At 34.4% G+C, this 15,209-nt stretch overlaps 1 protein-coding gene across 3 annotated transcripts; it reads right to left on the bottom strand.

Annotated features, from left to right (window-relative positions):
* Positions 1 to 1,602: 1,602 nt before the first annotated feature.
* On the bottom strand, positions 1,603 to 13,052 carry LOC111049904 (torso-like protein). 3 transcript variants are annotated; one of them, XM_039439310.1, is made up of 6 exons: positions 12,918 to 13,052; positions 11,436 to 11,635; positions 8,508 to 8,767; positions 3,769 to 4,122; positions 3,615 to 3,691; positions 1,603 to 3,392 (listed from the first exon to the last, which is right to left on the bottom strand). In XM_039439310.1, the coding sequence occupies exons 1-5, from the start codon at positions 13,007 to 13,009 to the stop codon at positions 3,650 to 3,652; spliced, it is 948 nt and encodes a 315-aa protein (XP_039295244.1). In that variant the 5' UTR covers positions 13,010 to 13,052; the 3' UTR covers positions 1,603 to 3,392; positions 3,615 to 3,649. The 3 variants fall into 3 exon arrangements, with proteins under 3 accessions (XP_039295244.1, XP_039295243.1, XP_039295241.1); XM_039439309.1 differs by lacking the exon at positions 3,615 to 3,691 and having other exon boundaries at positions 1,603 to 3,572; positions 3,733 to 4,122; XM_039439307.1 differs by having other exon boundaries at positions 1,603 to 3,691.
* Positions 13,053 to 15,209: the final 2,157 nt, after the last annotated feature.

Here is a 15,209-nt window from a genome sequence, read left to right as displayed (position 1 = left end):
AATAATTTGTTCTAACAAAAATATATATAATTTTATTCATTACATAAATATTTATGAATACCTAATTGACACTATTTGAATTAATGTTTTAAAGCTATGTTCTATCATGAATAGTCATTGATGCAGTTAAAATTGTAAACTAATAAAAAATTTTAGGCTCCAAGCTACTTACATTCAATACATACAGTAATTATTATATTGTAGCCTATTATTAAATTATTAAATTCAACTTAAACATTATTTTATTAAATATCTATTTTAATTTTTTTCGCAACACATATTTGCAGTTTTCTACTGACAATGAACTAGAAAATATCAAAGATGAATATTATTGATGACACTATCAATTAACAGAACGTATATAAATATGATACGGTACTATTGATTAGACTAATACAGAGTTTATGAGTAATACTGTAAACTTTTTTGGAATGATTGATAAAGTTTTATCATGGAATTAAATACTTGATAAATATTCATTCATAAAGGATTGTGTATTGTGGATGTACGGTATATATTTATCAAAATATCTCTTCTAAATAATCTGTTATTTGAATATATGAATAATAATTATGTTATATAAATAATAATAATCTCGGGTAACTCGCTTATTTGTCATTCGAATAATGTATGATTATTAGGAATTGAATCACCGTAATGACTTTATTTCGTACATCAAATTACTCTTTCCTAGATACAGAATTGATAAAAAAATGAAATTAAAGCCATTGAATTATTGCACACTCATTGAAAAAACTCCAGCGATAAAAATAATTTTCCCTCAATAAAATATTTGTATTAAAGTAGCATCTTACGTGAAATTTACAAGCCTGAAATAGACTAATGGTTGATTTTCAAAGTAAAACTGGAAGTTATTAAACCATCCCATGATATGGTACCTATACATTTGATGAAGGATGTTCTTATAGGTACTACTGCATAAATAATTGCTAAGGAAACAGAGAGATACACAATACTCATAATAAATAGATAAGGTATGGTACATGAATATAGAATGTTTTTATAGGTAGTGCATAGATAATTATTGCTGAGAAAACATGGACATATTCATTGAAGTATAGATAATGAGACATGTAAAAGATATGAAAGTAAAAATAAATATAAAACATGGAACATTTCTAATAAAGAGCAATGTTATACTATAATTTAATAATATCCAATTACTTTATACAGTAAAGCCCTGCCTTCCAATGAATTCCTGCTAGCTGGGAATTTGAATATTAATAAAATATTAGAATATTAATATAATTGGTTTTTATATTGTTTACACGCTTGCAGTCCAATGTGTGGACCCTCCCATAATTATTATTTTTATAATAATAAAAATATTATTATTATACTATGGGCTCTCCAATAGTATAATTTTTCTGCCCAGTTTAAATTCATTGTGAAGGCGGGCGTCGGTCTCTTTTCTATAACTCAATATATATATATATATTATATATATATATATATATATATATATATATATATATTATATATATATATATATATATAAAATAAACAGTATTATTTACGTAGTCACAAGTTTTCAAATCATTATTACCTTTCATATATTTTTCAAAATGTATACCGTAATCATTACAGCCAGTTATTGGAACTACTGTATTCGAACTTAGACCGGCTAAAACTTAATAATTTAAACTTTATACAGAAGTATTCTAACTATTAATTATGGTAATATTTGTTTAATGCCATCAATTTCAAATAATCTACTTAACAACTAAGGGTTGATTTGAGGTTTTATCATACCGGTAGACTCTAAAATCGATAATTCAAAAATATAAAGCATAGAAGAAACTAGAGTACCTAGTCATTTGAATAGGATGCCTTCAGGAAGAATTCATTTTGTAGCTGAATATTATGCATCAACTGGAAAAAGATTTAGGAAGGCCGAAGAAATGATGGGCACCGGAACAGGTTAATAATCAATGGACTTAATCCTTATGAAGTGAAGAAGTAGAAAAAGGAGAAAAAGACTCAAATAAGTTCTAGATAATTATCTAAAACATAAATATTACTGGATATTTGAGACTCCGTATCATTCATTAATTATTTTCGATTTTTATTCATTGCATCATCGCAAAAATCGACTGAATCTGAAGATGAGACACAAAAAGCAAGCGTAAGTTGGGACTGTGAATCATAACCAACCCATGTTGGCTGGCAGGAACCTGTGGAAGAGTGAGAAAAAACTAGGGAGCTGGGAATGCCAAAAGGAAGGAATTAGCCTTTTCAAATGTTAAAAATGAGAAGAAAGGCGAATATGAAGAGGTGACGAATCCTAGGTGCCACTTTGATCAAGACTGATATATTTTTACTCGACTGTGATCACACATCTCTTCACCGATGGCCCCAAGAGGTGTAAGAGGACAATTTATTCTTTATTGATTCAATAAGTACATCTTAAAAATGATGTACACTACATCATCCACACTTTCTACTTGCATGACTCTCTCAAATCTGGCTACCTTTTCACCAGAAGAGCAATTTGAATGGGGCATTGTATTAGCCAAGGAAAATCTGCCCAATTTCCCAGTTGAGAATGAAAGACTTTCAGCAAAAGCTGCATATAGGGGGCGATTATAAGTTACCAACAGCAAAACAAAAACTGGAGCTCACGACAAAATGAAAGCTATCATATTCACTAATTCAAATAAGATGTACGAAAAATTCATTCAGACAGGAAGTGGAGAAGTCTTGGGAAGAAAGGAAGACTTGATTGCCACATACTATTTCATCGACCCTAAGTATAATAGCATTCATTAATGATATTATTCATTGTCAACCATAAAACAGTTGAGAATAACAATGAATATTACATATAAATAGAAATATAAAAATACAGGCTTACATAAATCCGCGTCATCATTATCAATAATTTTTAGGTTTAAAATATGGATTTACGACTATCACCTAAAATAAATAATAAGGACAAGGCACTTTAGCAATCTTAACAAAGCATACATTACAATAAATTATCATGGTATTTTTAAATTATTAAAAAAGAGTACTGAGTTTTTAATTTTTCTTTCTATTTTTATTAAAAGTAGCCCTTTACAGAAAAGAGATATCATGGTATTTCTTTGTGCCTACTGCTTTTGAAAAATAAGTTTGTTTCTTCCAGTGAATTACAGTGTTACCTCATATAAAGGTCTGCTTCATAATATTTATTTAAATTTAGAAAAGTTTTAGATAATTTTTTCTACAGCCATATTATGCATTTTTCTTGAAGTTTTTCTACAAAGTTTTCCACAACGGAATACTGATGGATAATACGTTTTAATAGTTATAAACATTTTACAGGTTTCAGGATTGAATCTGATGTATCACAAGTTCACATCCCACAAAATCATATTATTCTCGACAACCTCTTGAAACCATTTCCGTTTCTCGGCGTCAATAAAAGCGGGAGGCAGTGTCTTCAATTCCAGTTGCAAAAGTGCCTCTTTCTGCAGTAGATTGTAGACTTGTTTCAATGAATTTCTGAAGGATAATCTGAAGAATCACATGCTCAAATTTACAAGAATATCCTGATGGTTGTATCACATGTTCACATCCCACAGAATCATATTATTCTCTAGGCCTACCACCTATTCAAACCATTTCCGTTTCTCGGCGTCGTGTATCACATGTTCACATCCCACAAAATCATATTATTCTCGACAACCTCTTCAAACCATTTCAATTTCTCGGCATCGTGTATCACATGTTCACATCCCACAAAATCATATTATTCTCGACAACCTCTTCGAACCATTTCCGTTTCTCGGCATCACTGAATGCGGGAGCCAGAGTCTTCAACTCCAGTTGCAACAATGCCTCATTCTGCAGTAGATTGTTGAGCTGTTTGAGCAAGGCAGTGTCGCCGTGTATCTTGAGCAGACTGGGGTAGTTGAAAAAGTAGAAGCTGACCCTGAGGTTGTGCAGCGCCCATTTCTCCATGGTGGCGTTGCCGCTGGCTGATAGCACTTTGCCGGTGTGCTCGGCGTACCACGGTGAGAAGTAGGAGTTGAGCTCGCCTGTGCTGAGGGAGGTGATACCGCGACTTTTGAGACGGTCCTTGATGCGTTTGTAGATGATCGGTGTGTAGACGAACACCTGTAGAAAAGAGAAAAATTCAAATCTATATAAATAAAAATCGAGCCTCAAATTTTGACATTCAATAACTTTTTTATGTGTGCACCGAATTTGATTATTTTTTTCAGTTGTGTCCGTTATGTTTATGGCATATAACATGTATAATCCGACTTCAGGACTCTTTCCTAGGGTCCTTGAAAGTTTACATGTAATCTTTTTGTGTAGTTGAGAAGTTGATATTGTGGTAATTATTCATATTGAATGAAAAAGACTAAGAAGTTGTCAAAAAACCACTGATTTATTGATAATTAGAAAGACCGGTTTCGGTTATTACACCATTGTCAATCTCTGATAAACCGATTTATCTCTGTTTATCAGAGATTGACAATGGTGTAATAACCGATTTATCTCTGTTTATCAGAGATTGACAATGGTGTAATAACCGAAACCCGTATTTCTAATTATCAATAAATCAGTGGTTTTTTGACAACTTCTTAGTCTTTTTCATTCAATTTACATGTAAAATCCTTATGGGAGAAGATTTGTGAGCTGGCCACACACAGAAATAAAAATCAGCTGTTATAATCATTGCATCATACAACAGCCGTCGGTAGATAGTAGACAAGAGTGTGTGCTGCTTCATAACCGCCCATGCATTTTATTCTAAAAGCCCCGACTAAAAACAAAATGACTGTTCTGTGTGTAACCATCTAGCAGTGCGGCCTCAGGTTAAAGACTTACATGCTCTGAAGACATTGCTTTGTTTCGAATAATTGTGCTGTCTTTGGTGTTCAGAATTCATTAATTCTTAGTAAATTATTTATTTTGTAGTTGGAAAATTATCTACCGGTATATAAATAAAATGCCGCATCGCGCCTCCTCAGGTGTGCATCCAGCTAAAGTTTGTCATGATATGCATTAAACTATTTGGCGGTACGAAGTTCGCCGGGACAGCTAGTCACTAATATAATTGATGTTGCTTTCCATGACGAAACACTCTATAATAACTTTGTTGTAGTTCAGACACTGTGTTACTTGTGAATATTTGAAAAAACTCCTTATTTCTTGGAGTATTGAGAAATGCATTTCACTCCTGAGGAGGAGCTGAGGAGCTGAGGCTGATGAAGCTCCTCAGGAGTGTAATGCATTCCTCAATACTCCAAGAAAATTAAGTTTTTTAAAAATATTCACAAATAACACAGTGTCTGAACTACAACAAAGTCAATAATATAAATTCGATGAAATACATATGAAAATTATGCATATAAACTAACCAGTTTCGTCAGTGCTGAGAGAGGTGATGCCTTTTATACAGGTACATAGACAAACACTAGTGGGTAGAATTCAACTTTTTTTATATATATTATGATGATCGTACAAACGGTACTTAATGAATTTGAATTCTATAGATGATATAGAATTGTGTAGATGATATTATGATAGATTTACTAGATGATTTATTGATGATGGAAGTGTGGACAAACACCTTTGGGATGAATATTATTCTATTTTTTATCCATTTCCAATCAATTTGAAACATATATCATTAAAACTTCAAAAATTCAAAAAATAGAGTGATGATTAACCTATTCAATCAATTTTTATTCCAATCAACACAATACAATATACATAAAAGGAATCAAAACACAAAAATATCACAATCGAAAATAAATTTCCAATGAGATACAAAAACAGGCTTCATGGCGGGGTGTGCTGAAAAGAAAGAAAGGAGGAAAAATACCTAGCCAACTATGGTTTCCCATGAAATAGGCAGGTGGAAGGTATGAAAGTAAGGAAAGAAGGAGAAGAAAAAGAGAAGTATATTGGAGAAGATAGTAGGAAAAAAAGAGAAAAAATGTGCAAAAATTGTAAGCAATCAATTACTATTCCATTCTACAGCCGAATTCAATGATGCTTTGGATCTAAATTTTTATAGAACATACTTGATGTAAGCCGAATTCAATGATGCTTTGGATCTAAACTTTCATAGAACATACTTGAAGGGGTTATAATACAAGGGGTTCAAGTGACATATTTTTATTTCAAGAAAATTGAGCCTAAAGTTTAGTTACATTAATTAATTTTTCATTCATGAAATGAATATAGGAATGATATTAACCTATTCCCATACTATTCAGTATACTTTTACCAAATCAAACGTACAGTTTCATGTCTCAAATTGCTCTCCTTTCTCAATTATCAGCTAAATAGTGATAAGAAGTGTCACTTGTACCCCTTGTTTACCAAACAAAACTCTATTGCTCAGCTACACATAAATCTATCAAATTTACCAGCAATTGAACAATGATTAATGACCTCATTGCAATATTATATGATTGGCTAATTGGTTCTTGAGATATCTTTTGCTTGGTGACATGGCTTAATCAAGGTTAAATTTAATTTGATGGATACCAGCAACCGTTGTCCTGTAAACAAGGGATCCAAGTCACTTGGACCCCTTTTTTAATCAAATAAACAGCTGTTTGAGAATGTAGTTTAAAAATTTTACACCATATGTCAGCACCTATTAGACTCACGCTTACACCTCTTGTATACTAGATTTTTACCACTTTCAGCTATCGGTTACTGTAGCTAACTCAAAAAAAAATGAAAAATGACACTTGGACCCCTTGTATTCTGACCCCCTCACTTGATGTAAGCCGAATTCAATGATGCTTTGGATCTAAATTTTTATAGAACATACTTGATGTAAGCCGAATTCAATGATGCTTTGGATCTCAATTATTATAGAACATACTTGATGTAAGATTTATTATCAAATTCTTGATGTAAGATTTATTATTATCAAATTCTTGTTCTGGAAAATGCTTGTTCTCTCAACACACTCAGCTCTCAGCTACTCTCTCTGAAACTCCCTACCTTCGTCACTCCAATATTTTTTGGCACTATAAGATCAAGTCTCAATACTTATTTCAATACATTAAGCTCTATTTTTATTTTTCTTTCGATATGTTCATCATACCTAGTTGTTCGAACTCACTGCCGGCGCACAATTTGTTCTTTGCAGGTAGTGTCATATATTGTAATTTATTGAATATTTATTTTATTAATTTGTATATAATTTTTATGGCAAATGAATGAATAATAAATTATTATTATTATTACCATTCGTCCACTGACCACCTATAAAATCACATTTGCTCTATTTTTAGGACTAAGAATAATGATAGACCTAATATAGGATACACTTTGTTATATAATTTTTTATATACTGTTACTGTTTATTTTACCTGTTAGAAATCTTACTTAGTTCTAAGGATGCAATTATTTGACAATTCACCTATCAAGTGATGGGAGTATTCCCAATATTATGATGTAATGTGATGAAATGATAAAAAAAATGGGTATTTGGATTTGTCAATGAATATTAGTCAATAATATTGTACGAATAAGTTACATAAAACATACATAAAACTGTACAACTAATTTTGCATCTCATAATAAGCTTGAAATTCATCAATCAAGTATGCACAAATATTTAACAATTCCTTCTTCATCAAGGCTCTAAATTTACGACCTGTGGATGCTCTTTGTAGGGCTGGTAGTTTGTTGTACAATCGAATCCCAGCACTTTTAACTCTTCTCTCATATAATGTAGTGCGGTGCGTATCATCTCGCAACTGTTCTCTATGTCTAGTTCCATAATTGTGAAAAAGTGCACCAGTTTTAAATTTATCCTTCTTCTTCTTCTTTGGCTTTACAACCCAGTGCGGGTCACAGCCTCTCTCAACTTCTGCCTCCAAGCATCCCTGTCCAACGCTGCACTTCTCCATCTCCGCACACCTATCACTGAGGCGTCATTATTCACCACATCCATCCATCTAGTTTTTGGACGTCCTCTCTTTCTCCGACCGTACAGTCTTCCTTCCATAACCATCTTTGGCGGGTATGCGTCGTCAGCTCTCATCAGGTGCCCTGCCCATCTTAGCCTGCGTACTCGCATCAAGGTTACCACATCTGCGTGCTGGTACAACCTGTACAACTCTTCATTGTGTCGCCGGCAGCAGGCTCCCGATTCCTGTACACCCCCAAAGATCCTCCTCAGGATTTTCCTCTCAAACACGCCAAGCATTTTTTCGTCTGCTAGTGTGGTCACCCATGTCTCGCTACCGTATAACAGAACAGGCAAAATGATAGTCCGGTAGAGCATCAGCTTGGTCTTTCTACTCAGAGTTTGACTCTTCAAAATATTGGACATGGCAAAATAGCATCTATGTGCTAGCTCCTCACCTCTATATACACCTCATATACTCTTCTCCTCACCTCTCTGCTTGTATCATTTTTGGCATTTGTAGAAGATCCTAGATATATAAACTCTTCCACAATCTCAAAATGCTTTCCATTAATTTCAATAAATTTATCCTTAAGTGCGTAGGCTACAATACCTGATATAGTGAATTGCCAGTAGTGTAAGAGGCGACATAGTGCGACCCGAAACTTCGTACAAACTCGCCAACTGACGCTGCGTCGCCGACTGTGACGCGCGCCATCTGCTGAGCGACCGCATCCTGCAGCTGCGACTGCGATTGGTCGCGCGACTGGTCGCTGGCCACACTGGCCGACTCGCGGTGTCGCGCGACTCGCACCAGCACGAAGCAGTAGCGTGTGTCACCGCTGTCGCTACTCACGTGCGTTGCGTCTATACCTGTCGCGGCGACAATTTTAACAAGAATTATTTTCTAGAATTCAATTGGGTGATTTCTTCTACTCATAGTGGAATGTATTTATAGGATAGAATATTTAATTATTATTTAACGAAAATCCTAAATAAATGCTGTAAATCACCCCGAAGACCTCTGCTACTGCAGAAATTGACAACAGGGTTAACAGCTGGATGGAAATTCGATGAGAACTACTATCCAAAAATTAGTTGCCAGCCCGGGAATCGAACCCGGTACCTCCCAATTGCTAGTCAGGAATGCTTACCCTTACACCAAACTGACAATCTCTGGATTTGAATAGATGCATTCTCTATTTAATTCCATCTGTAACTGGTTGGCCGCTATGGCTTCGTATAAAGTGAGCGCTGCTATCCAGAGATTGTCAGTTTGGTGTAAGGGTAAGCATTCCTAACCAGCAATTGGGAGGTACCGGGTTCGATTCCCGGGCTGGCAACTAATTTTTGGATAGTAGTTCTCATCGAATTTCCATCTAGCTGTTAACCCTGTTGTCAATGTCTGCAGTAGCAGAAGTCTTCGGGGTGATTTACAGCATTTATTTAGGATTTTCGTTAAATAATAATTATATATTAATTAGCATTTGAATAAATGCATTCTCTATTTAATTCCATCTGTAACTGATAGAATATTTATTTCGCCAAAATAAGACAAATATAAATAATAATAGAATAGAATATGTTAATAGAATAGAATACTGTATGTTAATCCACCAATAAATACATTTCAATGTACATTAGGTGTCGTCAAGAATAAAATCCTATAAAACTAACTAAGCCAATCCATACACATTTTATAATCATCACTCAAAATAAGTATTTATTACATCGACGGGCAAATTGAAGAATTCTTCTACATTACCTATATAATGGGTTCTCTGTTAGCAGTTTTTTAACTTGTGTTTTAAAACGGTCTTGATTCATTTTTCTAATATATTGTAATAGAAATAAATATATTTCTTATAGAAATAAATTTATAAATCTGTTTAGAATTCAATTTCATTTACCAAAAAACAATCAATTAATTGGAAAAAAATTGTGAAAAAATTGGCAAAATACTTGTATTGCTTCTTAAACTTGATGTGTTGTTGTAGAGGAAGATACAGCTTCAATTAATAATATAGCTTGTATTGGTTTTATTATACTTGTAGTGCTTGACTAGCTTTTTTTAACTTTAGCTCCTATGTTTGGTTTTGAAGCTTCTACATTGAAAAATCTTCTTTGTGACAATAATTGAGGACTAAAAAAATTTGTAAAGTGAACAACTACAAGATTTAACCTATTTCGGACTATGTGTAACCATATCTAAATTTGAGAGAGAAATCGCACAAGGTTACCTTATTCTTTCTCTCCCTACCATTTTGATGATGTACCTACTTATTGTATCAATCAATAAAGAATAGCTTTTTGCGTTTTTTTCTGTGTTGTTGTGAAGCTAGTCATGCAATACAAGTATTTTGTCAATTTTTTACAAATTTTTCCAATTAATATATTGATTGATTGGTTTTTGGTAAATGAAATTGAATTAGACTACAGTCTAATATCTTTCAATATTAGTTATTAAAACTAGTACTCACTGTGGAGCACTTTCGGATTTTTAAAATCCATTCTCAACTATCTCAACGCTTTCGGATTTTTAAAATCCATTCTCAACTATCTCAACGCTTTCGGATTTTTAAAATCCATTCTCAACTATCTCAACGCTTTCGGATTTTTAAAATCCATTCTCAACTATCTCAACGCTTTCGGATTTTTAAAATCCATTCTCAACTATCTCAACGCTTTCGGATTTTTAAAATCCATTCTCAACTATCTCAACGCTTTCGGATTTTTAAAATCCATTCTCAACTATCTCAACGCTTTCGGATTTTTAAAATCCATTCTCAACTATCTCAACGCTTTCGGATTTTTAAAATCCATTCTCAACTATCTCAACGCTTTCGGATTTTTAAAATCCATTCTCAACTATCTCAACGCTTTCGGATTTTTAAAATCCATTCTCAACTATCTCAACGCTTTCGGATTTTTAACATCCAGTGTTGAGAATGGATTTTAAAAATCCGAAAGCGCTCCATAGTGAGTACTAGTTTTAATAACTAATATTCAAAAATATTAGACTGTAGTGTTGTTAAAAATAGTTAAAAAACGGAATATTGTCTGAACTGGAAAATGAGCCTAGCATGTGTCAGTTATTGGTAGTGCATACTCTGAATTCAATATTTTATTACGGCTCTTCGCAATGATTGGATAAAAACGATTTGTTGAGAGGAAAATTAATTGAACTAGAATTGAACTTAGCATGAATGTTAAGCCGTGTCCACACTGAACAAATGTTCGATATACATGTTCGGCAAACAGTTTGTTGAGGGGCTCAGGGACAGTTTTATAAAGTTTGAACAATCATTGTTTGTCAAACAAAAAATTACTGTTTTCCCTAAAATTTTTAGTGTTTGCTGTAAAACATAAAACCTGTTCTCCCATTTACAAATGTTTGGTGATGCGTACACACTGGCCACGGGCAAACATAATAAAATTTGCCCAAACTGTTTCAACAAACATGTTTGTCGAACATTTGTTCAGTGTACATGGTTTTAGTTATTGGTTGTAAAGACAGTAAGTAAAATATTATTTATTGTACCAAGATTCCTGGCAATGATAGCTGGTGACCAGCTACTGGTGAAGGCTTGCCAGGGGTGCTCCATCTTCTCGATGGTGAAGTCTCGGAAGTAGGCCTGCAGTAGCTGACGCGTGTTGTCGCAGAACTCCATGTGGAAGTCGCCCTGGAACACTGGTTGAGAACCGCTTCCTGACCCAGGGACAGCGCCACTTTTCGTCAAGCTAGTCAACATATCAATCCAGTCATTAATCGCAAAGTAAATCAATAAAATATTGCAAATTTTTATAACTGGATGGTTGTCTATCATAGTTCATAGAGATACATAGGTACTAGAGTTGGCGACTGTTTAATCAACCGTAAATGTGTGTGTGGGTTTTTAATATATCGTATTTGTAAAATTGAATAATAAAGCATTCTTCCTATTATTATTCTACTCTTTTCTACTACTGGCTTTTCTCTATTTATTTTCATTTTACAGTTGAACCTCAATGGACGAGGTAGATAATGCTGAGGAAAATTTCGCTGTAGAGAGGTATTCTTTATTCAAGGTTTGTTTTATTGAGAATAATGCCACCCAAATTCACAGAGAATATGATATATGAATGTAGTCTAGAGCAAGATTGAATTCTGTGATGGAAGAAATTGTGAGAAGGTTTGAAAAGCCCAGAAAACCTGACACTTTATTGCCATGAAATACGAACTAAGAACTTCATCGTTGAGATAAAAAACAACAGAATATCACACATTATCAACCAAAAGATGAAATAAATAATTTATTGATAAAATAATATATATTCATCAATAAAAATATTTCAAATTGTACTACTGGCAAATTAATATTAACTAATGGAAAATGAGTGAAGTGGACAGTAGAGTGAACAAAGGAAATTTCTTTCCAAGTAAAGGAAAGTGGGTACTACTAATCGAAAGTGAGAATTATATTTTGGAAAATCAGGAGAGTTCTAACTATAGTCCGTACAAAATTACTTTTCATTTGGAGGGACATGCGCAGCAGAGAAAGGTAGGGATACAGCGGCACGATGTGACCGTTCTAAACCAGCCAGCATACTCTTATTTCCTCTAATTTCTAGTGAGTGCTCCTGTGCTCATGATACACAAACAAGGTTTCCTGTCTGGAAGCACTGAGTCACTGAGTCTAATCAGCAAATTGACAACTGCGCTTTTACCTATTAACCCAGATAGACCTGAAAGCCTCCCTGAAGGATGAAATCTGATAACTGCGCTTTTACCTGTGACTATTCTATTAATCACTGTAATTGGCTGATCTCTCTCCATTTCTCTGGGCCGCATATTCCTCCAATTCAAAAGTAATTTTGTATGGACTATAATGGAAAATCGTTTCCAAGTAATGGAACGGGGGCACTAACTAATGGTAAGATGATATTTTGTCATGGAAAATGGATAAAGTGAATACACAATTTTATTAAAAATTAATGAAAAGTGAGCATCAAGTAATGTAGAGTTTATAAAAAGGGTACTTACCTTTGCCTTATCACCACCTGCTTGAACACATCAACAATAGGCTCCCGGAAAATCCATGAATGATCGGTGTCGTTCCTGGGAACAACTCGCATGCTGATGCTCAGATAACCGAATCTCGAAAACACGTTCACAGCTCCTCCCACCCTTATCTCACCTAACACCGGAGACACACTTACTAGAACTAAAACAAACTAAAACTGTCACTTTCAAAGCCCTTCCTATGATTGGCCGAATGCCGGTACAGTCTCTGAAATTCTTCGCTGTCATTGGCCGAACGCCGGTACAGTCCCGGCACTCTTTTGATGTCATTGGCTGAGCGCTGGTACAGTCTCGAGAATGCTTTGATGTCATTGGCTGAGCGCCGGTAGAGTGTCGGTAATGGTTTGTGTATTGTCCGCTTGTGATTGGTTGTTTTTTGTTGTGTCGACTTGTGATTGGAAGCCTGTGACAGGCACTGCTGGCTGGTGATTGGCCGAGAATGGCGGTCTCCCATTGGCTCTCTGATAGCCATGCCTGGGATGACATGACTTGTGGGAAGACTTAGAGGTGATATTGTGGTAAGGTGTCCCACTGAAAAGAGAGAAAAATAGTGCTGTTATTTATCGAAAAATTGTACAAACTAGGAACAATTAAACAACAAATTATCACAAACTATTAAAAAATACTATTAATGGAAGACATTATACACACTATTATTACACACAGAAGATAAAAGTTCACAGAAGGTCAAAGTTTAGGTTTCAGCTGAGTTCCCACATCTATATAATATAAAAGCGAAATGGCACTCACTCACTCTCAGAACTAAAAATCTACCGGACCAAAAACGTTCAAATTTGGTAGGTATGTTCAGTTGACCCTTAAGAGGCGCATTAAGAACGGATATGGGAAAATTTCCAAAGATACGCCCAAAAATTGCGTTTTTCCAGCGTTTTTTTGCTTTTTCTCAGATTTATCGAGAACAAATGAACAGAAATTGTTCAAATTTAGTATAGCAGCTAAGCTAGGGTGTAATAATGTTGTGTTAGAGTTCGAAGTAATTTGAAATAACCCCAATATATGCCCAAAATCTGCGTTTTCCTAGCGTTTTTTGTGCTTTCTCAGCTTCATCGAGAACAAATGAACAGAAAATGCTCAAATTTACTACAGAAGCTCAGCTGGGGTGTAATAATGTTGTGTTAGAGTTAGAAGGAATTTGAAATAACGCCAAAGATACGCCCAAAATTAGCGGTTTTTTGCGTTTTCTCATTTATTTCATCAAGTAATAGACAGAAAATGTTCAAATTTGGTACAGATCTTTAGCTAGGGTCTAAAAATTTTGTGATGAGGTGACTTTAACATTTCATCAAAGATACGCTCAAAATCAGCGTTTTTCTCAGCTTTTCTGCATTTTCTCAGTACTTTGACTTTCTGATGGAATGAAGCATGCTCGAATGAAAAATGCAGGCGAGCGAAGCGAGCCCGCTGATCACAGTTTTGGACGGATACGGCGAGCGAAGCGAGCCTGATGGCTAGTTAGCAATATACGTGTCCAGTACAGTGAAGATATTATTCCCATCCGTTCTTATGAGAGTATACCGTCAAAATTTCAAATTCATAGTTATCGTTGTTTTTTAGTGAAAATGTACAAAATTTTATAAAAGTGAAATCATAACCGTATTTTAGACTTTGGGAGAGAAATAGTACAAGGAGTATCCTTAGTTTTTCTCTCCCGATCAGTGCTTCTTTGTAAAAACTATAAATAAATTTAAAAAATACTCGTTCGGCCGGGCTGAAAATCTGTGAAATCTGTATCAGGCTTTGAATAGTCCCTCTGTGGTCTAGTTTATTTGATCTAGTGCTCTTCTCATAGAATTGAATATATAGTTAGAAATAATTAAATAATGGAAAAATAATGATTCTTTGTTAGAATTCACCTTTATTTACGAAAGAATTCACAAAGCAAGCAGAGCTTTGCGTTGCACAGGTTCAGCTAAGTATTTTTATCTTGAAGCAGGTTTCTCAATATGCTAATATAATCTGTCAGAGCCTAGCTTTCCTGTCCAGTTCTGACCAAAGCAAGATGTGATGAGGATACATCGAATCAGAAATGTCATGGCCGACCCATTAAATCCATCCAGAGAAAAATTGACAAGTGGAACTCTTCAACGTTGTCAGCTCATTGGTCATGGACTGGTAAGAAAAAACTCTGATTATCTTGATGATTATCATTGCTAGTGATGAAAAATGACATCAGTAATCAAAGAGGCTTTTTAGAAGGGGAGAAAATTGAATGAAAGAAATTATGAGTCGGTC

The sequence above is a fragment of the Nilaparvata lugens genome, chromosome 12 (assembly GCF_014356525.2).
Source record: "Nilaparvata lugens isolate BPH chromosome 12, ASM1435652v1, whole genome shotgun sequence".
In the NCBI taxonomy this organism is placed as follows: Eukaryota; Metazoa; Arthropoda; class Insecta; order Hemiptera; family Delphacidae; genus Nilaparvata; species Nilaparvata lugens.
Note: the sequence above shows the minus strand (reverse complement) of the source record. Positions and strands in the feature narration are given on the sequence as shown.